Here is a 26,850-nt window from a genome sequence, read left to right on the forward strand (position 1 = left end):
TATATGAATCATGTGGGTTTACTATTTTTTTAAAAAATGGCAATGCTGACAAGTTCCCATGATTCAACTGCAATCTGCATTTGAGAGCAGAGAGCAGCGGGGCAATCTCCGTAGGTTGTACATTTCCTAAGTGGTAGAGCTGGGACTCCAGCAGTCTAACTACAGCGTCTGTGGTTTTAATCCCTTCTCTAAGTACATTGAAAAGTGAACAACAGCTCACAGTAATATTTGTCAAGGTATCCATATTATTATATTCCTGTACTAGTATATACATTTTCTCCATTTCTTGGAAAATTTAAAAATCCACAAAAGAGTTGAAAGAATAAGAACAGTAAATACCTATATACTCTTCTTCTATAATGGTTAACATTTTACACGTTCTCTTTCTCTTGCTGGACCATTTGAAAGTAACTTACAAACATAGTGGTGCTTCATGCCTGTATACTTCCACATTCATCTTCTAAAAACAAGGACATTTTTACCACCAAACCACAATATCATCATCTCATTTATGAAATTTAGCATAGATACAATAATAGTATGTAATAAGTAGTCCATATTTAGATTTCCCCAATACTCCCAATAATTTTTTATGTGGTTTTTCTTTTTTTTTTGTTTTTTTTTTTTTTTTTTTTTTTGCTTCTTGACAAAGACATTTTTGAAGCATGTATATCTTTGCTTGGTAGAATGTTCCATAATCTAAATTTGTCTGTGGTTTCTGCATCATTAGATTCAGGTTAAGTGTTTTTTCAAGAATATTACAGAGGTGATAATATGATATTCCCATTACACATAATGTCATTACAAATAATGTTTTCCCATTATTGATGATGCTAAATTTTATCATTTGATTAAGGTGGTGTCCACTGGATTTCTCCACGGAAAGGCACCTTCTGTTCTTTGTAATTAGTAAGTAATTTGTAGGGTGATACATTGAGACTGTTTGAATATCCTGTTCCCCAATAAACTTTCAGCTAGTGAAAATTTTAACATCTATGGATAATCTTTCCTCAAATTAATTATTTCAGTAGTAGTTGTAAAATTGTGTTTATCAAATTTTATTATTCCTTCTACATATTAGCTGGCATTCCTCTGTAAAGAGGAGCTAAGTCCTCTTATTTTTTAGAATCAATTTGGACACATGGATTCTTTTATTATTCAGTTGTTATTAATTACTGTCTTTATTCTTTTTGATGGTCAAAGGATCCCAAATTTGGTCACTGGGAACTCCTCCAAACCAGTTTCTGTGTCCTTTTCACATGCGTCTACCATTCTCTGAGTACTTCCTTCCTTTTGCCACAAAAAACATCTTCCAGCCTCCCTGTCCCAGACTTCATTCCTATTATTGGGGAATGGTATTTAGAAACAAAGAGCTGGGTGCTGGGTGTGCTCATTGCTACTGTTACTCTACTTTAAAAACAAAAACAAAAACAAAAAACCTTACTCACATTTCCAAATAAATAGTAACATTTTCTTATGTGTTCTTAAAGTCTGATTTGGCAGTAATCTAAATTCCATTCTATCAAAATGAAAACAAAGAAAAAGTTAAAATTCCAACTAAACTGAAAACGACAATAGTGCTCAGAGGAAGATTTTCTAAGTGGAATGGGGTAGTGCTTAATTATGGTAAATAAAAGTTAGCTTAAGATGCAAAGATGCAGATACAGCCACTTATATTTCTTTGGGCCATTAGGAATTAAAAGTTAAACAGTGATAGAGGAAATAGATTCATGAGAAATGTATCTGAATTGGATGTTCCTAAAGACAAAAATAAAAGTTATTGTCAGACAGGCCTTGGGAGGCAAGATTTTAAGGACCAGAAACCCTTATTTATTTTAACTTTATGCTCTAAATTACCATCTATTCATTGACCTTGACTTTTTGACTATTGTTTGTGATTAGTTAAATTCTTAATTATAATAATGTTAAATAGAATGTGGGGCCCAAAGCAAAAAACAAACAAGCAAAAACCTAGATGTAGCAACACTTCAAAAGAGATAATTCTGTACTTTCTTAATGGTACTAAATTCAGCATCTGTATAAAACAAGCAACAGAGTACAGAGATTATTTTATTTTAAAATATTCTAGTAGGGTTACTTTAGTTTTCTTAAATTATAGATTGTGCTCTTACTGGAAATTTTTCTTCCTGTAAATGTAACTTAAAATACCTTTCTGCCTTTAATCACCACTGACATTCTCCACCCCTCTCATCCTTTCCCAATTAGTGTTTTACTATAATCTCACTCTGTTCTCCCAAATTCCTTGGAATGCTGGCCTTTCTGGTCTTTTTCTGACCATCAGAGGAACTAGTGGATTAAGCATGGAACTGGGATAAGGAATTTTTACTGAATTTGGTAAAGTCACTTAACCTTCTGTGTTTTCACATGTCTTCTGGTAAAATGAAGACAATGTCTGGCTCTCTCCTGCCTAATATGGATAGATTCAGTCAGTCATATAAAATGGTTTTGAGTTCTGTATTCATGAGAGCATTTAATAGAAAGTATTTTATAATGGTAACAATCAGAGGCACTTTTATTCAGCTTTTACTGCAGCAGGAATTTAGTTTTGAACTAGGAAATTCAGATTAGAAAAGCTGGAGAATTGGTTTTCCTCTGGAAATCTTAGACAGTAGGATTATTTCCTCTGGGTTTGTTCTACATGTGATATGCAAAGTCTCAGGACCCTTTACCATTGGAGCCCTGTGAAACTCTGCCTTCATTCTTTCCAGGTCCTATTAATATAGCAGTAAGTTGTTTCATGCCTCTTTTAGCAACTTTTCCTCTTCCAAGGCCAATTGCTTTTTGACAAAGGTATTCCTCATCCTGTTTTCCTGTTCCCTTCACATGAATTTGTCCATATCTGAATTCTGTGAAGCTTGTTAGATTTAATGAGAACTCTCTGAAATCTTCCAGTTTTGTATCTATTCATTCTTCTGCCCTGCCCTTGCATGTATCTTAGTCCTTTGTTTCTAAGTAACATAACCTGGAGGACAAGGTTCTTTGTTCTGCTTTCTGTGGTGCCATGTCTGAATAACATGATGTAGATTGCAAAAATTACCAGGATTCTCAGTACTCTAAAGACAATCTTATTTATATTGAGAAAATCCTTCTCAAGTTACTAACAACAACTGTGGTTGGGTTGGCTTTTCCTTGTCACCTTCCAGAGCCACCATCTGCTTGGGCATCTCAACATGTCCTTATTTTTCAAATGTTGGCACTTGACTCCCAGTGTGGTTAGCTTACATAAGAAACATTATAGAACTGATGTAGGTATTTAATTTTTTCCTAACTTATTTGATAACTCACAACTTATATCAAAGTTAGAAAATACTGTCCTGCTCTCAGAACCCCAGTTACATCAGTTAGGATGAATTTTTAAGAGTAACATTTTAGATTGTTCAAACAGAAGAGGCTTGAGCAGGTTTGCTTTGCCAGTTGAGACTTGTTTCTTTTTCTAGTTAAAACAATGACTTAGAGGTTATTTTACGGGCACTTGGGAGGAATTTGAGAGAGTAAATTTTGAGTATGTTTTGCCTATGTGGGCTGAATTCTGGTAATTGAATTCTGGGGAAAAATCTGTCATTCATTGATTATCTGTGATCCTTACCTGGCTTTTATTTACTGAGCTGCTAAACCATATGTGGATGCCAGGGACAGTAAACCATCAAATATGGCCCAGATTTCTTGTTTCTGAACCCCGTGAAGGTCAGAGAAGCAATGCTGCCTTTTCTGATTAACCTGTAGCACCAATGGGCACACTGTTGCCTCCAAATCAAGTGCATCGTCTCCTTTGGATGTTTTAGAAGACCACTATAAAATGGATCACTGAAAATGGATCATTTATTCTTTTTTCTTTTTTTCTGTATTGGCCACTGAGAGCTCACAGAGGAGTGAGTTATTAGAAGGTGGCCAGTTTACACAAAAGGTGGACCAGTTTACATAGAATTGGGAATTATTTTACTCTAGTTTTGAAATGAGTATGTACTTTCTAATCTAGTTATTTAACTGTAGAAATGAAGTTATTTTTCATTCTCACGAGTATAGGTATTATAGGTATAAAATAAATTTGACAAATTTTATTTCTGTACTAGGATCTAGTCAAAACACTTCTATCCTTAGTGTCTATCCAAAGAAAACCTTTGCTGGCTTGATAATAAACATAGACTGAGTCCAGATTCCACAGCCTAGTGCTCAAGGACAATCAGTTGTGAATTTATTTGGCTGCAAGTAACAGTGACACAAAGAATGATGCCCTAAATTATTAAGATGGCAATTTAGGGTTAATATTATACCTTTTGCTCTATCCTCTTTTCATTCTCAAGATCAACTCGTGGTCATAAAGAAGCCACTGTAGTTCAGCCATGACTTCCATATTCCAGGCAAGAAAACAGAGGAAGGACATACTAATGTTTTTGAATCATTTATCTACTGCTGGTTTTGTATGTTTTCTCTCTCTTTTTTGGAGGGGCGGGGGCTGGCTGGCCGTTATGGGGAACTCAACCTGAGCTAACGGGCCAGCCCCGTAAGTGTGTTTTCATACACACAGTTAAAAGCAAGATTTTAGCAAGGTCAATATGTACTGTGAACTGGTTCATTTAAGTGAAATAAAGTTAGTTCTAAATTAGGAAGAAAAAAAAAGGCAGAGGAAGGCATACATTAGCCCCCCTTTTAAGTAGCATTCCAAAAGCCCCACCCAATAACTTCTGCTTACATACCACTTAGTCGTAATTTAGTCATTTGGCTACCGATATCTGCCAAGGAGGAAGGGAGTGTAGTTTTCCATTGCTAACTTATCCCTGATTCAAAAAAATCAAAATGGAAAAGCCATTCTATATTAAAGCAGAAGGGAATGATAGATGTTGGTAAGAATCCAGCAGGCCTTTGTCATCTGTCTTAGACTTTCTTTTGATCTCAACCCCTTTTTTAAGCATGTTACATTGTGAGAACACTTTGCACTCACTGAGAATACCCTTTCCTATCTCCCCCCACCAATTTGTTCACATGCTGAGAAGCTTTTGACTCCTATCCTAACTTCTTCTTACCTCTAACACGTTGCTCAGATCACAGTTCACACATGAGGCCTTTCCAGGCCCTGCAGTTATACTTATTAGCCACCCCCTTTGTTCTTTCATCTCTCTGCCATTGCCCTTGTCATGGTTTAGCCAATGTGTTACAGTTCCACAGTTAACTCTCATATCCTCTGTGATTCATACCCACCCCGCTGCCTAGTATAATACATTGTACCTAAGAAATATTTTATATATGTTTTTTGAATTTTATTCCAGACCTAATGCCATTAAGAGAATAGGAGAAAGTCATTTTGTGCAACATTTTTCTAAGGTTTTTCTTTTTGTAAGAAGAAAAAAATTGTTTATATCAGCTTTATGAGCATCCTATCACATTTAATAGCTGCTGGCTAATCGAAGGGTTGTTGGTCACTTCTCTGTATAGTTTGTTAGTTGGAAGTGCAAACAGCAGTTTGTTTTAAAATGCTGACCCCCTAAACATGTAAGAAACCTTAACAGTTATGGCCTCTTAGAGTGTGTGCATTTGATGTGCCCAAGATTAGAGCACTCTGCTGAGAACAAACAAAGAAAAAGGGAGCAGAACAACAAAAACTTCTGTTCCTATAAAGCACCTGAAAGCTTTAAATAAATAAATGGATGGTCATCAAGCTGGTCAGGGGGTCAAAGGGCAACTCAGCCTGGAGCCTTCAAGTTTAATCTTGTCATGAAGAGTCCTCTTCTAAGTAAACTTTTTCATGTTTTTAGGTGGCATTTTCTAAACTACTTCTTTATGTTTTTAGAGATATTTTCAAATTGCAATTAGTTTAGGAGGTTATTACCTTGACTTGCATTTAATAATTCTAAGATGTTTAATTTTTCTTCTTAAATGTGGCATTCTGTGTGCCTCAGCGATACTTGATTATTCAGATTGTATTTATATATAAACATTAAGATTTATGGAACATCTTTTTTTTGGTAAAATTAAAAAATTTTTTAAACTCATATTTCTTGATGATAGGGTCCAGAAATTACACAGAGAGGCTTGCTTCTGGGACTTTTTTTAAAAACTGCATATAAACCATCTACCAGGTATACAACTGACTGAAGGGTAGCATTGAAAGGGCCTCCTAGAGAATTCATTTCTTCTCACAGATCTGAATGAAATTGTTTCTCTTGGCATTTAATGCCATGTCTAAAATCAGATTTTAAGACTTTTCCAAGTATATTTCTCTACCATTTACACTCTGCTCATCTTTCTGCAAGCTTTTAAATTGAACCTCCTGCACAGCACTGTCTAAGGATTAGTAGTGGTACAGAGTCTAGTTGGGGTGACAAATAAACAGGCAGGAAAGGCCTGAGAGTAAAATTAGCAAATAAGCACTGTGGAATGCAGGTGAGGGAAGGGTAAGTGAGAGCTGAGTGAGGAAATGTAGAAAGCAAAAACAACATGTATGTCAGTTTTACAGGAGTGTTGGAGTTTTTAAGGAAATGATGTTTGAGAATTGTCAGAGAGGAATTGGGAGCATATCCCAGAATGAAGAAGAGCATGGGCTATTATGGGAAGGAACAGGTGTCAGGGGCTCCAAAACTCGGGGTCATTGTTGACTTCCTTCCCTTAGGTTCTTAGGGCCTATCTGCTCTTCACTCAGTGGTTACTGAAGCCTGTCTCTTCCACTCGCCAACACAAATCATGCCTTTCTCATGTCAGACCTGAATGTTTTCACCAGCCTTCTAACTGCTGTCTCTGCCTCTAGACACTTTCCAGTCCATCCTACATGGTATCACCATGCTAATATTTCCAGAACTTTGATTTTTACCAGGTAATTCTGCAGATGATGGTAAACTTTACAAAATGGCCTACAGATAAAGTGTAGACTCTTCAGTCTAATGTTTAGGGAGAACATCGTCATCTAATACCACTCACCTATGATTGCTTCTCACTCTTTCACCAGCACCTACCGTCTTTTTAGTCTATGGCCTCGTGAGTGTACCCTAACTGAATAATAGTCTGCTTTGCTGTCTAATTCACTTCTCCTTGTAATCTCCTCTGTCTTCTCATGCTTCAGGATCCAACACAGGCCCCTTCTCTGAAGTTTTCTGTACAAATCTATATGGATCTGCTTATATGATGATTTCTTCACAGATTTCCTAGATTCCACCCATTTTTTTCATAAATAAATGTTGCCTTGAATTAAAAACCTGTCTCTTTATCTCGATCATAGGCTTCTTGAGACCAGTACCCAAGCTATATAATTATTTTTCATCTATTATAGAATTTGGCGGAGAACCATGAACATATCTGGTAAAGCAAGGTTTCTCAGTCTGGCACTATGACATTTTGGGCTGGATAATTTGTTGTGCTGGGCTACTAAATGCCAGTAACACCCCCTCTGCAGTGTGAAAACCAAAAATGTCTCTAGATGTTGCCAAATGTTCCCAAGGGGCAAATGCACCCCCAGTTGAGAACTACTGCTATGCAATAAACAGGATAAATTCCAATTAGTCTGTGAAACAACTTGAGTGATGGTATACAGCAGTTTGAGGTCTTGAGAGAAGTGGAACTCAGTTGATGAAAGAGAGTAACTGTCAAACAGAACTTTCTTTGCTATGATAAGCCATAGAAAGGCTGTTATAGATTGAAGAGAAGTTGTAATGCATCTTAGGGTTAAGAAAGATGAAGGTGACTGAAATATCCTTGAATTGAAGTTATAAAAAATGTCAAGTTTTATTTTTTTTTCATTTTGAATCATTTCATGGTTAGAAACACTATTTCCAATAAAATAATTATTTTATTACTTAATTGGAAATTTATCTGGATTTCATACATACTCAGTATCTTCGTACTAAGAATTACTTTTTAAGTGTATTTGAGAGAATGAGTTTGAAATTGTTGTTGCAAGTTATTGTAAAGTTATGACTATTGACAAACACATAGTTTTATCTATTTTTTCTTTTTCTGACTATTGTCCTCAAGTTCAGAAAATTCTCCAGCCCCAAACACATCATACACACACACACACACACACACACACACACACACACACACACACACAACAGGTATGTGTGTTTGTGTGAAGACAGTTGTCTATAGGAAACAGTGACTTTGTACACTTCTGCTTTGTTGTAAGTTCTTAGGTGTTTCTTTTATTATCAAGCTTGTTTGTGACATTTATGCTATAGGGTTGGTGTGCTGTTGACCTAGAAATAATGCGTGATATCCTCTTTTCACAGCTGTGTGCCAACCACGATGCAAGCATGGCGAGTGTATTGGGCCAAACAAGTGCAAGTGTCATCCTGGGTATGCTGGAAAAACCTGCAATCAAGGTAGGAAAACAGTCTGACATAAATACACAATCTAAGCTACCTCTGTTCCTGCCAAATTAAGAATATTTAATTCTCATCCCAAACTACGTTCCATAGCTATTTTTCCCAACTATGTGACCTGTCATTTTGCTGACAGATACAAATATAATAATGGTAAATATTGTAAAATTTGTTTTATCAAAGGACAACTAAACAAACTGTATCCCCTTATTCTTATTCTCTAATACTAATTAAAATGTATTTTGAAGAAGAAAATCACTGTATAGGTAATATAGAAACCTTCTGGTACTCTTTGTTCTTCCACTAACTAGTGGGGAAGCCTTGGGCACATTGTTAACCTCCTCAGACACCAACCAGTTACTGTTCCCCTCTACTGTTCCCCAGAAGTCAGGTATGGGACTTGACTTGAAATTTGGAGATTCCTTTCAACTCTAAGCCTTTTGATTCTGTGATTAAATCTTCAACTGCTGACCAGTTTGGAATGTTCCTCTAAGAAATAAAAATGTTGATTAATTTAGCAAGTGATTTTTAAAAAGAAAATCAACAGTTGCTCATAAAAGCAGAGATTAATCCAACACTCACAGTACCCCACATATTTTATATATATTACCAATTTTCATCCTTATAAAAACATTAGGAGATGGAGTATTGTTTATTATAATTAAGCTATAAATAGTAACTTATTAATTATTACTTCATTTGTCATTTGGAGAGACTGAAGCTCAGGAATATTAAATATCTTGCCTAAGTTCATAAAATCAGTTGGTAAAAGAGCTAGTATATTAACTTAGAGTTATTGTCTATATAATCCATATTCTTTCTATCATACTAGTTTTGGATGAAGAATGTATAATTGGAAATGTGATCCTCTGTTCATGCTAAAAAGTCAGACAAAGCTTGTCTTTTTAATTAATTTCAGCCAAAAATTTCTACCATTAGTAGTTAAAAAGCTAGCAATAAAGAAAAGTTAGGGTTAGATTTCCCTAAAAAAAATAAGAGTGATAATTTTCTTATTTCTTAAAGTAATACTCTCTATCACAATGACGTGATGTCTAACTATCCCATTGATACTTATTGACCTCATCTGATACAGAAATGATATTGTTGAAGCACTGCTGTTCTTCAATATCTAATTCCAGGACCTTGAGGTGAGTCATGTAAACTAGTGATTTATAGACATAGTTTTTACAATTATCCAGAACACTGAGTTTTGAAAGTGTTGTAATTATTCATGAGCCGTTAGATAAAATTCATGCCAGTAAAATATGACATGTCCCAAACGGTAGGAGAACCTGTTATTCTAAAGTGTGTTCCTGTATTACCTGTTCTTTGATTTATTACTATTTTCCCAGCGCTTCTTCTCTATCTTATACTACTACTTTTTTTTTTTTTTTTTTTTTTAAATTTGGAATTTACCAAACGTACCTGGGTGGTCTATTGAAATAAGTGGTGCTCGTATTATCTCAGTTTGCTCATTTAAAAATCTACTTGATTTTCCTTCCCCAGCCTAAGTTCACAAGTAGCAGCATGTTAGGTTTGGTTACTGAGCTATTAGTGTTCATCTTAGAATCTCAGTATACTTCTTTTTTAAATGTGGTGAACATAAACCCTCAGAGGTTTCATTGATATGTCAGACTATAAAACTTTGTTGTCCTAATGTCAGGAATATATATAAAGAAGACTTTTAAGAGAAGCTACTTTTGAGATTGTAGAGAAATTCTTTTAAATTTATTTGCAGGATCTACATCAACTTTTAACATGATTCAAAGACACTAAAACTGTTATTGGAACAAGGCTCCATCACTGGGTATCTCTTATTTTTGAAAAACCAGTTTACTATGTAATATCTTCTGTAACATATACCTATTTGTTTAAAGAAAAACTGGAATGTATTGAGTTAATATCTTGCCTTTCCAAACCATATTCCTTAGGGAGAAGAGGATTTCACTAGTAGCAAAATGGGATTTTACATCTGCAAAAGTAGTGCTGATACCGAAAATATAATTTTAAGTCCAATCTTGAAGATAAAACTCTAGCTTAGCATAAACCTATGTATTTTAATCAACTCTTACTTTGTCCTCCTTACAAAAAAAGCAGTTGTGACAGGTTCCTGATAGAAAGGTTTATGCTCCTTGAGAGCAGGAACCCTTTGTGGTGTCTGCCTTATATCTGAGTTCCTGAAAACTATTATTAAAGTGACTTGCACATGGTAAGTGTACAGTAAATATTAGTTAAATGAATGACTCCTTTCTATAATGATTCTTGATCCTGAATGCCATAGGATCTTGAAAGAGTTGCATGAATTGTCCAGTATGGCACCTTAGACAGTTTCTGAATTCGTGGATTGAGAGCCCAATCAGGTTGAGAGAGGCTGCCGTGAGGGACCTGGATAAGTGTGACAGCTGCCTAGAGACCCCCATTAAAGTCATTAGAGCAAATGGTCTAGAGCCGCTACGTAACAAATTAACCAACACAGTTTTTATCCAGGCCCACACATTTTAATAAAGTAGACATGTCTCACAGATATAAGAAATCAAACAGGTTTCTTTTTTCTCGAGGAGAGAAATGTCAAGAAAAAGTAACTTGAAATAATTTCATACAGCTGGACATTCGTGTTTGGGTAAAAGTAGGTTCGGGTATAAGGCAAGTATTCACTAAGAATTTTGTTGCCAGTTATGTATGAGGGTACTTCAAAAGTTTCATAGAAAAATAGAATTAAAAGATAATACAAATCTTTCCATGAAGTTTTTGAAGTACACTTACATTTTAAGAAATAACCAGCTGGAAACTTGCTGGGGGTAGAAAACAGCTTGAATAAGTGACAAGTACTTAAGAAGTGCTTTTAGAGCTGCCTGGGGAGCAACCAGAATAGCAGGGCAAGCTGCACTTTGGAACTGACTTAATTTCACACCCTCGTCACAGGCTTACTGTGACCTGCTGTTGGTGGCTTGCTCTTCCCTCTGAGTCATTTTCTGGATTTGCCACACCTACATCAGGTATAAAATCACAGGTTTAGACTGATCATTAACATCCTTTTAAGGTACATGGTACCTTTCACAGTAGATGAAATTCTAACTCAAATGCTGGCAAGATCCTCTTTGATAATTTGTTCTCCCCTTACTCTCTCCTGTAATTTTTTTTTTTTTCTCTCTCTCCTGTAATTTTATTTATGCATATTTTCCCCATCCTTGAGTCTCTGTGCTCCAGACAAATCCTCTTTGCCCCCAGCCAAAAAAGAATTATAGATAATAATCTTTTTATAACTTTCCCATTGGAGGATGATTTTTACCATGTAAATATAGCATATCATTGCATATTTTCAGAAATGAAAGATATTCTTTTGAATTCACAATGTACTTATAATAATTTTAGAGGAAACAAGTTATAAATATTAATGACTAATGTTTTGGCATGGCTTATATTTTATATATTGAATTCTTCATACCAAGTAAAGAATCAGTTTCCTTTAGCACAGCACCAGATGTTAAATTTTGGTGGACTGGTTACATCTGAAAGTCAATTGCTTCTCTAAGCACAATAATCTAAGTGCTCCAACCCTGATATTAAGGTGGATATCTGCATTCTTACTTTTTGAAGGATGTATAGTTTCAAACCCAGAAACCAATGTTTATTTGATTTGGAAGTTTAACTGGCTGTTAATAACACAATAGTCTCAAAACAATATGATCGCCTTTTTGACTCTGCTTTGGAGTCTCATCCATCTTACAACATTTTGATAAGCTCATAATGGCAACAGTTCACATTTTTTGCATAAAGCTTCTTATGTATGTTCTCATTAACTATGATCTAAATGTAGCATAAGTTCTTATATTTGAATAAAAACATTGATGATTTATCATGCTATTATTCAAATAAGGTCTTTATACAAATCACAAGTTTGTGCATAATTTTAGAGTATTTTAAACTACTATTGTATGATATAATAACATACGAAAAAAATCTTAAGTTGGTCATTTAAGATTTCAGTGTCCCTAAACCGAGCAGATTGATTGTAACCAATATTAGTACAATCTGTTTTTTGTTTTCTTTCTTCTGTTGATGACTTTATACTTTTAAAAAATGACCATCTCTTGTTTTGGTGTTTTTGTTTTTGTTTCAATGGTATGAGAATGATAGATTGTCAATTTATAATATGTGTGTTGTACTTGGGAAGCAAGATAACAACAGTAAGTTTTTAGGAAAATAAAAATTAAAGAAAAAGAGAAACCAAAAGAACTAGAAACTATTGTTTGTAAAATATCTAAAGCATTCTTTTAAAACTCCACCAGCTTTCTGTAATTGTTTAATGTATACTTGCAAAGATTTTTAGGGCTAAAAATGACATCAGTTCAAAGTTGACTCTTATTACCTTCTTCCTGGTGTGAAGACGAGCACTTCTACCCAACTCCTCTTGACCAAGGCAGTGAACAGCCTCTTTTCCAACCCCCGGATCATCAAGCCACAAGTTTACCTTCAAGGGGTGAGCGTGCATTGTCTCAGGTGGTCTGCTCCTCCCACCTGCACGGCTTCCTGCAATTGTGTCACTTCTTGCAAATGTTCTGAAGACTAGCCCTGGAGTGCCCAATCTTCAGCCCTGAGCATGTGAAGCAAGCAGCAGGAATTGCCATCTGGTGCTGATTCTCTGTGCTCTGAAAAGCATGGAGCCTCCACTGTCCTTTTATTGCATCAAGTATCATTGCTTTTCCTCTTCTTTTCTGGGTTTTAAAACTTTCTAAAAATCAGATAGCAAAATGACTTTTGTTCTCATATGGAGGCAAAGTCAGGAATTCCAAAGCAACTGAGATTGGGGTTTTGATACCTTTTACCAAGTAGATTTTAGAAGTGATCAAGTCCTGTTCCCCGCTACCATTTATTTGAGGTTACTTGAGTTTTAGGTTACCTGGAAATCAAACCATACATTAGCTTCTTTCTTTTTGGTGTACATTTTGTGATACCAGAATACGTAAGTTGTGGTTGCAGGACGGAACTTAACTAGCTGTTTGACTATGAGCAAGTTATTTAATGTTTCTGGGTCTTAGTAAACCAGTCAGTAATATGGGGATAGTATCCCTGCCCTATTTGCCTGTGGAGTTGGTGTGAGAATAGAAATACCAAAAATATTAATGCCTTTATTGTGCTGGAAAGTTTTGTAGAAAAGTAAGGTGGTAGCACAATTTTAGAATTCTTCTAAGAGACTTTACTCCTCATCCACTCAGAGGTTAAGGAACTTAGAATAACTGAATTAAAATCGTTTAAATTATTAATTATTGTCTCTCTGCTAATAGGGAACTTGATGCATTTGTATGTCTTCTGCATAAAGAATTAGGGCAATATGATTAATTTAAGGCCACTGATAATTTGAAGAGTAAAACCTATGGAAGTTCACATATTGACATCTGTTTGCTTATGACCTCCACTTTAGTCAGATAAAATTTAAAATCCTAGAGTTCTGAAACATTGTCCAGTTTAAGCATCAAAGGGGGGAAAAAGCATTAACTGCATTAAAATGAGAGATTATTTTCCTTAAAACTCCATTGGGTTATCTTATCCAATGAATCTCTTCCAGATTTTTCAAGCTACTTTTCAGTGTCTGCATGCTAATCAAATTTCTAATTCTTTTTCTCCTGAAGTATAATAATAATGCTTTGCAGCTTGCATTTCTGTTCTGGACCAGTTTCCTCCTACTGCCCCCGTTCTCCCACCCAAGGTCCTGAATCCACCATCCTGCTTAAGTATACTCCTTTTGTTAAAGATTCTCTTTAAGAATTTTATACATGATCATTAAAGCATTTGAATGTAAGTGGTTTAATAGTAAAGTTCTGTTCTTTGGTGTGACAAATAGGTGTGTGATAGAATTTATTAGATCTTTTTATTATAGATTTTCCTTATAATTTATATTACATTATAAACTTCCAGAGAAAGAGCAAGATTAAAGTAAATTTAAAATAAAAACGCTGAAGTTTTATTTTCTAGGTTCTCTTACTAACTTTTAAGATTTCAACGAGAGAGTGTGACCAAGGAGGGTTTTCCTAGTCTTTATATTGTTTTGCTTCTTATTATAGGGGCATTTATAATTTGGAAGTGCCATTTTTAAATTTCTGACTTAATTTGATAATAACACAAGAGTTACTAGGACTGTAGTTCAACAGATTGTGATAATAAATACAGCAGTTATTGGAAGCAGCAAATATTTAACTCAATTTTATGAGGCATTAGGTCAAAAAGAAAATAAGGTAACATAATTATGAAATAGAAACCCTCAAGAAAATTGAGGACATAAAGGTTCCTCACCAGGACACCAGATGGATTTAATCCTTTGCTCCCTGCTTTAGCAAAAGTCTGATATTTGGTAAATATTGATAATCAATGACTGTGGAATCCTCTTGCATAATTTCTGCAATGGTATTTGTTAAGGTCAGTGAGAAGTTTTTAGGAGACACCTGCTTGTGGCAGGCAGATGGGACAATGATCAGTCCCTGGGGATATCAACAGTAGCCACCTGTCAGGGAATGTCATCCAGCCCATCAACAGCTGTTAGAGTACAGCTTTCTCAAATTGCTTTCCACATTGCTTATGTGTCAGATTAATAACAGGTAAAGTAGCCAATAAATGTCTCTACGTTTACCCATTGAATGTTGCAAATTTTCTTCCTTTTCCAAATTATTTCATAGAGTGATTTCCAATTTTTTTGGTATTGTGACAGCTTATATGTCTTTATTTCCTTTTAGTTTCCCTTTAATTCTTAACCCCAAAGTGCTTTTTGCATGGGAAGGGAAGTATAAATTTGGGTTGAAGCCGTTCTCTAAGACAACCAGCAGCCCCAATCTGAAGATTCCGTAGCCAGCAGCCCCAATTATGAAGACTCCCGTAGCCATCCCGAGGGGCCCTTTATTTGCCAAGACTGGAGCCAGGTTGTGGAAGAGTTGCCTCAGCTGGGACATAGTGTCTGAAGAGATTGCCATCAGCATAAATACTCCTTGTTTATGAGTTGCCTGGAGCTATAAACATCTGACCAGTTCACATCAGGAACTCAAAGAAGTTTCTGTGGCTTTTTAAAAATAAACCTAGAGATTCTTAGTTGACAGTTTTTTTTGATCCATCAATAACCTTTTGGGGTGGCCGGCTAGCTCAATCGGTTACAGCATGATGCTGATAACACCAAGGTCAAGTACTCAGATCCCCATACCAGCCAGCTGCTCCCCACAAATAATAATAATAGTAACCTTTTCTTGAGGTATAGAATTCAGTTGCGCTGCATGGTTTTCTTGTGCTGTCTTGCTATATTTTTGTTTAGTGCAGAAAAATATTTAAAACATAAAGCCTTTCTCTAACAATGTACTCAGATTTAAATACTGTTTACTATAATATCAGTCAGGGATTTATCAAAGCCAGGTGCGACTCTGCAGAACCGTATTAGGAATGGTAATTACCTCCTTTTAGAAGATGAGAAAGATTCCCCGACTCTAATTTTTAATAAATATTGAAATACAAGGTAGAAGAATATGAGAAGAGGAGAGAATTTCTTTCTTAGTCACTCCTCCTTGATTTGTACTTTGTTTAACAAAGGGAGAAATCAGCCTTTTTTTTTTTTTTATACTGTAGTCTGCAAAGCACCATCTATGGGGAATTTTTTTGGAAATATTTTTAAATGTGATTCTGTTTGAAAACGCTTGATGGGCAAGAGACAATAAAATAGAAAATTGAAGAAAGTATAGGAGATGATGACAAAGGTACTTGATTTTACCTTTCCAGGCTTTGCCCAGCTGGGGATCTCTACAGTTGTGTTGAGGGTAGAAAAAAATAACAAGTTTGAAATTCAGTAAGATATGAAAAATTTTTCAGACGCAATAATTATTTGGTAGTTTTAAAATATAATGTAACTTGGTGGTTTTAAGTGAAATATACATATTACGATTAAATGAGCAGGTCAGATTTAAATTTGATGAGATTTGAAAACAACTTTATAACTAGATGTATTATCTATATTTCTTATTCAATGACATGAATTAATAGATAATTAAGTTAATCAGGTACTTATGCTGTGGTTCCAGACAAAATAAACATGTGGTTACATTTCTTTTTAATGAAGTCTATATTTTAGACATTAGTATTTCAATGTTTACTTGTCGTTATGAGTTTTATGTTCACTTGAGGCAGTGTTCAACTTGGGTTGGAAATTTTCATAATGTGAATTCATTAATTCATTTTATATAAATATAAATATAAATATAAATATTTAAACCAATAAACCTAAAATACATACTGATAGTTTGTTATGTTTTGTACATTAGTATTTCCATATGCCCTTTTTAACTGTCAAATGAATGAAAATATGTTGGAGGGATTTTTTTTAAGTTCATTTAGTTTTTTGAACACATTGCTGAAGTATGAGGGTACTTCAAAATTTCATGGAAATTCTATTTTTTCATGAACTTTTTGAAGTACCCTTGTAGGAAACTGAGGTTTCTGATTTAATCTGTGGTCAGTATAGATCTACAAGATTTAATAAGATAAACCACAAGAATAAAGGCTTTAATTCACACAGTTCTTATCCTCTGAATATGCAGCTCTCCTTTGGAGAGGTCAAAATAGTCTGCTGTTTTAAAACCGTATACTTACTGTGAAGTAAAATATGCTCATGTAGTATCTTCTTGAAGCAGAGAAAAGAAGACATTGAAAGAGTAAAATCACACTGTCAGGAGTGAGTCTAGTCATAGAACCCAGATGTTTTGAGAATATCACCAGTCAGATAGATGATATAGCCCTTCTGTCCACGAGGAGCTTATTATGCTGCTCTTTCTAGGGATGATAATGTAGGCCCGTGTCTGTGAGGAGAATCTTCCTATTGATCCTTTATGGACAGAGATTCATAAAAGTCAGGGGGCTCCTGGCCTCTCCTAGTTTAACCAAGATTCAAATTAAGATTATGTGAACAAGCTTTATCTCTTATGTAAATGGTTACTATAGCTTGACTTTTCTTCTTTACTTTTTGATATAGCGAAGTATTTTAAATGTTTTACATTATTTCTGATCTTTTGTGATTTTTCTGCTTCAACCCACATTCTTTTCAGATCTAAATGAATGTGGCCTGAAGCCTCGGCCCTGTAAGCACAGGTGTATGAACACTTATGGCAGCTACAAGTGCTACTGTCTCAATGGATATATGCTTATGCCGGATGGGTCCTGCTCAAGTATGTCAAGAATCTTAACTGTTTTATAAGTGCTTTGGGCTTGATTTCTGTTGGTAGCATACCTTTGTGAAAATGGCCTCCCCACGCCTCCTAAACAGAATATGTGCGTGTGTTTATATGTGTGCCTACGGAACTGGAAAGCAAAATAAGATGTGCCTGTTCTAGATGTATAACTTTCTTTTACCATGGATGCCAATATTAAATTGATTTGGAAATGGTATTTGGAACAGAAATTACAAAACTAAATGTATTTTCTAACATTTTTTCCAACATGTTTATCCCTATCTTCTATCTGGGCACAGAACTATTCCAGGTAGAAAAAGAACATTAGTGACTATTTGGGGATTGCTCAGAGAGAATCCAATATTCATAAATACCTTCTTGCTTCATTTTTATATTTCTTTATAATAGTCTAAAGACTTTTAGACTTTTATAATAGTCTAGGACTTTTCTAAAAAAACTTTTCAATGAAAAATAAATGAATATAATACCAGAAAAGTAGACTTTATGTCTATCTTTATAAAAAAGAAATGTATGGTGTTTCCTACTATCATTTGGATGTATTTATAAGATGGACAATGCTCTAAAATTTTCTGCAGACTGAACATTAAATTGAGGTTGTGTTCATACGATGTCCACAATTAATAATTTTTATTTTTACTGAATTATCAGTTAACTGATTTTTGCATTTTGTAAAATAAAAAACAGTTAATTAATTTTATTTAGCATTGAATAAATATAGCATGGAACATTTTGAAATGAGGTGAGTACATGTTTAATAATGTGGCAGTGATGTTAGAATCTTCTAACATTGTGCAACTCAGTAGGAAATCTCTTGTTTCCTAGAGACGTTGAATAAGCAGTTGAGACAGTTACTTGGATGTTTTAGTTAAGAACAACACTTAGCTGGAGCAATATGGGAAAATACCCCAATTCTCCACTTTCCTTAGCCGCTGGAAAATATTCCAGATAATCTATGTGAAATAAAGTTTTATTTGTCTTTTATTTGTCTTTTAATTCTTCAAAAACATTAAAGGTCTTCCCCAGATGATGCCAGAGCTAGTTTACTTCTTAATCATTCTTGGGGAACGGGGGTCTTTCTTTCTCTTTCCCCATTTTTTACTTTCTTTAGAATGTTGGATAACATTCTGTCTTCACTGTTGATTCAGTGTCACTGATTTCAGGATAACTAAAAACAGTTATTTCAGTTACAGATTTTGTTTTCTACCTCTCTGAGTCAGCCAGTCATTCTCTTTCCAGGTGCCCTGACATGTTCCATGGCAAACTGTCAGTATGGCTGTGATGTAGTCAAAGGGCAAATACGGTGCCAGTGCCCCTCTCCTGGCCTACGGCTGGCTCCTGATGGGAGGACCTGTGTGGGTAGGTTGTAAAATCAAGCATCTCTGTTAACAGCCTCTGTAGGATAAAGAAAGAAAGTAAAAGGGGATGGGAGTAAAGAAAAAGGGTAGTTCCTTACATCGAGTAATTAGCTATCCTTCAGAAGATACCAGATATCTCACAAGAGGACCCGTCTCAGTGAATGGACCATGGAAGCCTTGTTTTCCTAAGAATGAGGGACAGGAGGAAGTTTCAGGCAAAGGGGACCTCTTGTGTGAAGGTGTTGAGGTTCAAGAGAGCACAATGTTCAGGGACAGGAAGAGCTTGGTATTGCTAGAATATAAGAGACAAGCGGGAGCGATGACTGATAAAGCTGAACAGATAGGGCTAGATTGTGTGTGTTGCACTACAGGGGTTAGATTGTTTTTCAGTAAATTAGGAAGGCAGTATAGGATTGTGGTGAAGAGTCTGGACTTTGTTTTAAACTTAGCACTGCCATATACTAGATATGGAACCTAAGGCCAGAAACTTCCTTTCTTTTAGCCTGGGTCTCCTTATCTTTAAGATGGGAATAATGCCACATAAACCATTGTGAGGACTGAATGAGATCATGTATCTAAAGAGCTTAGCACAGTATCTGCATGCAGTAAGCACTGAATGAATGGAGGTATTCGGTGAGTCAAGAGATGTTTATCGAGTACTTTCTATATTCCAGATTCTGTGCTAAGTGCTAGGATGTACAGTAATTGACAGTGCAGACAAGATTTTGATCTTCATGAAGCTGACATCCTAATGGAAGAGACAGAAAAGAAACAAATATCCGATAAAATTACAGACAATGTTGAGTGTTAACATGAGATACTAAGAGAGAAAAAACAGAAAGGATCTATTTTAGAAAGTAATGGTCAGAGAAAGCCCTAAAGTAGGACCTGGACCATTAGCCATGTGAAGAACCAGCCATGCAGGTAAACACATTGCAGGGTGCTGTAGTGAGAGAAGCTGGCCTCTGTGAGGTTTTTAAAGGAAGAAGCCAGTTTGGCTTAGGTACAGAGGGTGAATATGAGGGGTGGTGGCTTGAGAAACAATGGGTAAGGCAGAGGAGGGCTATTTATTGCAGGGCCTTCAAGGGCATGAAGAGGAATGTGGAGTTAATTAAAAAGCAAGTAGAAGCAGTTGAACGGTTTTAAGCATAGTAATGATCTAATCTTGTATTTTTATAAAATCATTTTGACATTTGGATAGGGAATGCTTTGGAGGGGGTAAGATTGGCAGTGAAAAGACCAGCAAAAAGAGATGATGGCTTGGAATAGGTTTAGTGGCAGTGGGTGAAGGGAAGAGTACCTAGGTTCAAATAAATTTTCAGAGGTAGAATTAACTGGACTTGGAGATTCGGGAGTTAAGGGAAAAAGGGCTGTCAAGGATGACTCATGTTTCTAGTTCAAGCAACTAGGTAGATACAGGTGCAGTAAGTGCTAATATAGGGTGCAAGAATTCTTGGTTTAGGAGGATGAGCTGAAATTTGGAGAAGTGGAATTTATGTTGCCTATGGGGGCAACCAGCTGGATACCATTTATGATGAGCTACTGTGTGCCAGGAGACAGTTTGCAGTCAGGTTATTTATTTTAAAACCTGCTGTACCTGAACATGTCCTTGATCTTCCTGAGATGCAATTGACTTATGTTTCTAGATATTGATGAATGTTCTACTGGAAGAGCCTTCTGCCCTAGATTTAGGCAGTGTGTCAACACTTTCGGGAGTTACATCTGCAAGTGCCATAAAGGCTTTGACCTCATGTACATTGGAGGCAAATACCAATGTCACGGTAATAAAACCCAACCATTGTTTCCTCTTCTTACTTCCTGTAGCACCGAAAGGTCCCTTTACTGGGGTGATGGCTGGGATGTCAGGGGCAGGGGAGGGGAGTGGCATTAAATTTTTAAAAAAGCAATAGAAGTCCAGTTTAACCACTAGTAGTTCTGGCTACATGTACTTTATTTCTTTATATCTGCGGGTTTTACATGGATTTTTACATGTTTTCACATTGGAAAAACAAAAATTATATTTGAAACTGTATATATTTTTCATGTCATCAAATTTATCTGCTAAATAAACCCCTTCTTTTCCTACTTGCTGATACAGATATAGACGAATGCTCCCTTGGTCAGTATCAGTGCAGTAGCTTTGCTCGATGTTACAACATACATGGGTCCTACAAGTGTAAATGTAAAGATGGATACCAGGGCGATGGACTGAGTTGCGTGTGTGAGTAACACTTGTCTCCCAGCTCTAAATTCCAGCAGGAAATGCAGGATCACACAAAGGCCATTGCTAGGGAAGATAGGAATAAGATTAATTATCAAAGAAGCATAATTTTCATAGCTAGTAATATTAGGCTGTGCCACAAACAATAAAATCATTTGCTTGGATATTTTTAAAAACCTAGACTCAGTAATACATTCAAATCTTGAAATCATTAGAATTTCTTGACTAAAATCTCTCAGTAGCTTTCCTTTAGCTGGAAAGTAATTATAGGGATCTCCCTACGAATTCAATTTTGCTAAAATGAGAAATAAATGTTTGTTTTCCATTAGCATTAGATTATGATGGTGATCTGAATATATTGAACATTTTTGTTCCTCTGTTTTATGCCTCCTAACGCTATTAAAAAATCATTGCCATATTTATTTCCTCTACATTCAGAACTATTTTGCTTTTAAAATTTTTATGAGCTGTATTTGGATTTGTGGCTATGTTAGCAGATAAACATGAAAAGAATACATAGCCTCTGAGATGAAAGTTTTACATACTTAGCATACATCTTATGTAACAATAGATAATTTTAAAAATTTCATGAGTAAAATATTTACTGAAAACCATGGGGCATAAAATCATGGGGAGTAAAGGATTACTGAAGGGTCATGTAGTCAGTCCCAGTCTGGAATATATCATTCAAGGCAGATTAAGTATTGATTTTTTGCTGAAGATTATCAAGGAAAAGTATTCCACAGCTGATCCTTGTGACCTCTGAAAATTTCTTTTTAGAAAGCAATTATATAAATTAGTAAGGGGTAAGGAACTCCAAGTATAAAACAATATGTAGAATGTTAAATCAAACTATTTTTTGCATGAGTTGAATTTATATAAAATGTGGATGAGAAAGTATTAGTCTTCAGACAACTCTAAACATGATTTTACAATGTACATGTGGCAAAGGGACACTTAACATAGACTCTATACATTTCTCATATTGAAAATAGAACTTAGAATGTCTCTGTATTGTAAAAATTTCATTTATTGTTGTCTGTTTCCACTTTACAAATATTTTAAACTTTTTTTGTTTCAAATAGTATATATTCATTACAGAAACACAAATATATTTTTTGCATCCATCCAAAGGATGGATATATATGTATATATGAATATATATGTATATATATATACAGACACACACATTTGCTATTTGGAAAATAACATGCCTTGCAGTAGGGAATATTCCAAATATGAAAAGTAAGAGTAGTTGGCGTGAGATGTTTTCATGTGTCTGGTTTATACAGTTTGATGTTTCATTTTTTAGGGAGGGATGGTTACACACTAATTTAAATCTTTTGACTCTTTCAGATATCCCCAAAGTCATGATTGAACCCTCAGGTCCAATTCATGTGCCAAAAGGAAATGATACCATTTTAAAGGGTGATGGAGGACATAATAATTGGATTCCTGATGTCGGAAGTACTAGGTGGCCTCTGAGGACACCATATATTCCTCCTGTCATTACCAGCAGGCCTACATCTAAGCCAACCACAAGACCTACACCAAAGCCAACACCACAGCCTACTCCACCACCACCACCACCCCTGCCAACAGAGCTCAGAACACCTCCACCAACAACAACACCAGAAAGGCCAACCATCAGACTGACAACTATAGCACCAGCTGCCAGTACATCTCCAAGTGCGATTACAGTTGACAACAGGATACAGACAGATCCTCAGAAACCCAGAGGAGATGTGTTCAGTAAGTCACATAAATGTTAGCACATTTTAATAGGTCCTTTATAATGACATTTCAAGCCCTGGCCATGCCTTGAACAATAATCAAATTCATAAAAAGAATTAACTGTAGAAAATCATATATGCTCATTGATAAATATTATTAAGATCTGTGTAAAGAGATCTTCTAACTGGGTAAGTAGAAAAAAAAATGTGTGTAGAGATGGAAGGAATATCACAAAGTCATATGGTAGATCACAGCTCTTCGGTATGGGAATTCTCTTAACATAGATTCTCTTAACTTAGTCTCTTAACATAGATAACTCTCAGAGATGGGAAGAACTTACTATATCTCATGCCATTTTACTCTAATCTAACTGTTGGTTCATTCAGTCAGTGCACATGTTTTGAGTACCTTTAGAGTGTCAGGCAGGCCTTGTATTGGCCATTGGGCTTAGAAAGATAAACAGAAAAGGTCACAGTTTGGTGGGAAAGATAGTCACTCAGAAGAGAACTGTGGAATTATGTTAGTGAAAGAGATTTGTGTAGGACATTACGGAGTAGAGAGAAGGGGTATCTATAGTCAATCGTTGGAGAAGGAATATTCAGAGAAGCCTTCCTGAGTGGAATGGGGGAAAGCGGATGAAAAAAAGCAGGCAATACAGTTAATGGGCAAAGGACAACAAAGGCACACAAGTAGGAAGCAGCATAGCATAAGCAATCAACTGCCAGTAAACTGGAGAGATGAGAGGGGCTGCACTTCATGTATTTGCTGGAAACTAGTGGTTAGATCTAGACTGGAGCTAGATTAGGTTAGACTCCCAGATTTTTAACAGGTGACTGGGTAAAGGGTGGTCCCACCAATGGACACAGAGGCTATAGGAAAAGAAGCAAATTTGGAAGGAAGAAAAGGTTAAAATTTGCATTTTTATACCTTCTGTATGCTCCTTCTATTTATCCGTTTGTCCTGTTTCACTTTGCTCATTCTTAGCTACCTTTGCATTCACTCCCATCTCCTCCTCCTCGTTATACATTGCCAGTTTCTTCTTTTTCTTTTACCATTCCCCAATGGAACTAAACTTTGTGCCTTTTATACTGAATACCTTTGTAATTTTTTAGCAGGTGAAAAGAATACTGACATTAGTAATTTTTTACAGGAGAAAATTAAAAGCTGTTTTTTGCTTGTGACTCTCAAATTTTTTCCTCTAGGTCATTTTTCCTCATAGGTCTATTTAAAGAGATTGAGATCCTCTAATTCTGATGTATGTGTTTATGTTTTGGGTAATTAATATAATTTTTAGGGGGATTAGATTGTAGCTTTCAGTGCATAACTTTTTTTTTTGAAATTCACGTTTTCGTAATTTTTTCCTCCTTCCCTTCTTCGCTCTGTCTCTGCTGTCCTTCTTTCTTACTCTTCTATTTTTTTCATCTTTTTCTGATTATACAATGAGATTTTTATTCACGGGCACTTAAGTAAATATGGTATTCTCATTATTCTGCTGCTTTAAGGTATGAGTCATGAAAATCTGGCTATTTAACATAAAAAGACACTAACATAGGTAACATCTTTCTGAGTATTCCTTTTAATTTCTTTTCTTTTTATTTAATTTCTTGCTTCTCATTATTCCTCTTCATACCAACACACATGCGAATTAAAAATAACATTGAAGTTCACCAGTAGAATTTGGCAGGATAAAATAGGGAAAATATGGAGTTCCAATGATGTTTGAGAGCATTCATTTTAAGAGAGTGTGATCTTAAAGACATCCCTGGAAAAGGACTACTTGGTCCTGTGCCAAGGCTGTTGCATGCCAGAGATAGCATGGCCGCCTTTAGACACTCCTGCCAAAAAATTAAATTCCGCTCTAATTTCATCTTCAGCAATAGCTGCTAGTTAAATTAGCACATGTGAGAATATGTTGGACTCTTATTAACTTGCTGTTTTGTGGTTTTAGCAAATATTCTGAATAAGGGAAGGGTTCTAAGTTTTTAATTTAGGACAAATTAGTGTCTTTTCACTATGAAAACAATCAGGAACCTTAACACTATTTTAGTTCACCACCATTTCTTCATTGAATATTTTCCTCGCTTGTGGCATAATGACTCCTTAAACCATTCTTATTCTCCACATGTCTGAGAATATAATTTGGCTTGCCTTATTTCATGACTTTTTGGGTGATGTTAATTATGGCCACAATTTCAGAGTCTTCTCCAAATAGCCCCATACTTCAATTTTACTTTTTTTCACATTGAAAGATTTTAATAATATTTTTAACTGATAAATAATAATTGTATACACATATGGGGTATGAAAGATTTTTTTTAATGGAAGAGTTTATGAAACAGAACTTTTCTTTATACCGTGTGTGTGTATGTGAATTGTCCCCCTGAGAAAATATATAAAGATATTCTAAGAGAAAATCAAGGAAGAAAAAAAATTAATAACAAGAATAGATCTCCAGCCCAGACTTTTCCCCTAACTCTAGACTTTTATATCACCTGACTGTTTAACCTCTCCAGTTAGATGAAAATAGATGTTTCAAATTCAACTTGTCCAGAATTGTTTCTCTTCTTTCCCCAAAGCATAACTCTGTCCTCAGCCTTTCCCACTCCAGGTGAGGGTACCTGCATCCCCTGTTGCTAAGGCCAACTAATATGGAGTCATTCTAAGCTATTTCTTTTATATACCTGCATCCAATCTATTCCTTGCTAACCCTACCCTCAAATTATATCTAAACTTTGAACCACTTCTGACCATCTCCAGTGCTACCAATCTGGCTCACGTCATCTCTCCCCGGAGTACAGATCCAGAATCCTTTATCCAGATGACTTGTGGGATGGGCTGGTCTGTTAGCCCAGTTGATTAGAGCGCAGCCTTATAACACCAAGGTCATGGGTATAGATCCCCGTACTGGCCGGCCACCAAAAAATCTCAGATGACTTGTGGATTATAGCACTTTTCAGATTTTAGAAAAGTAATACGGTACATATGCTGTATATTGAACACTGAAGCATATTAATGTTTCTGCAGTGAAACATATAAATGATATCAATTCAGAGATAATGTCTCAAAGCATGTATTTCCTAACTCTTGAAACCAATTAAAATACTTTTTAATTTATGCTTTTATTATTTAAAATTTGGCGTGTGTAAAGGTACACAAATTTTTTAATGCAAGAAATATTTAAGAAACAACCGCTTATAACAGTGTTTTCTGTAGGTATAAACAGAGTACCACTGACACTGGAGTTTTTGTCCTTTTACTGCTTCCACAAAAGAAAAGGGTACAAAACAGCAAAAAAGTTATTTAAACTTCAAGTAAGTAGCTGGATATGATAGTTATAATAGCGTTTTGGTATTTTAATTTAGGGCCTAAAAACTTTTATTTAAACCAACTTTAATTAATTATCCAAGTCTAATATCCTTAAGAGGTCTCTTTTAAATCAGCTCAATTATATCCAGCATCTCTGATGGTAACTCAAGTCTTTTCTAGTAACCCATCCAAATATTGGGACATTCTTATAGCTAACCTAAATTTATGAAATTGCAGTTTATGCCTTTTTAATGTTGTCAGTACTCAGGGGTAACAGACACAGTTCATCATCGACTTCAGATCCCATGCTCCATGTATGTACTCAGGCAATCCTTTCAGGAAATGACTCAACTGTTTCTTCTTTGGGCTTGGAAATTTATGTTTTACTAATTTTTTTTTAGAAATACTGTTTTTCAACCTACTTGGCAATCTTTTTGTCTGGTGCTTTGAGCAGTCTTTGTTTTTCAAATCTATCACAAACTACGGGGTCCAAAGATGCGTAATAGTCAGATCTGACCCATACTGACCACAAGGCAATTTTTTTAAACATGTTTTATAACCTAAATCATTTTGCTCTGTTGCCAAGTATGTTATAGGGCAGATTTACAGGCAGCTGTTTAATCCCCAGATGTTTTTGCCTTAGACGGTCACACACTGCTCAGTACATAGAAGACACTCAAAAATATTTG

At 35.5% G+C, this 26,850-nt stretch overlaps 1 protein-coding gene across 3 annotated transcripts in view; it reads left to right on the forward strand.

The window, feature by feature from the left end:
- The window catches only part of NPNT (nephronectin), a 76,875-nt gene that overhangs the window by 24,664 nt on the left and 25,361 nt on the right, over positions 1-26,850 (forward strand). For 2 of the 3 annotated variants that reach the window (XM_063107626.1, XM_063107624.1), the window contains exons 3-9: positions 8,238-8,330; positions 12,718-12,810; positions 17,402-17,521; positions 18,782-18,901; positions 20,547-20,681; positions 20,999-21,121; positions 22,478-22,873. In XM_063107626.1, the coding sequence (XP_062963696.1) occupies positions 8,238-8,330; positions 12,718-12,810; positions 17,402-17,521; positions 18,782-18,901; positions 20,547-20,681; positions 20,999-21,121; positions 22,478-22,873 (1,080 nt within the window). The remainder of the gene's footprint in view (positions 1-8,237; positions 8,331-12,717; positions 12,811-17,401; positions 17,522-18,781; positions 18,902-20,546; positions 20,682-20,998; positions 21,122-22,477; positions 22,874-26,850) is intronic. The other variant, XM_063107625.1, reaches the window with a different exon arrangement.

Source organism: Cynocephalus volans, chromosome 9 (assembly GCF_027409185.1).
Source record: "Cynocephalus volans isolate mCynVol1 chromosome 9, mCynVol1.pri, whole genome shotgun sequence".
NCBI lineage: Eukaryota > Metazoa > Chordata > Mammalia > Dermoptera > Cynocephalidae > Cynocephalus > Cynocephalus volans.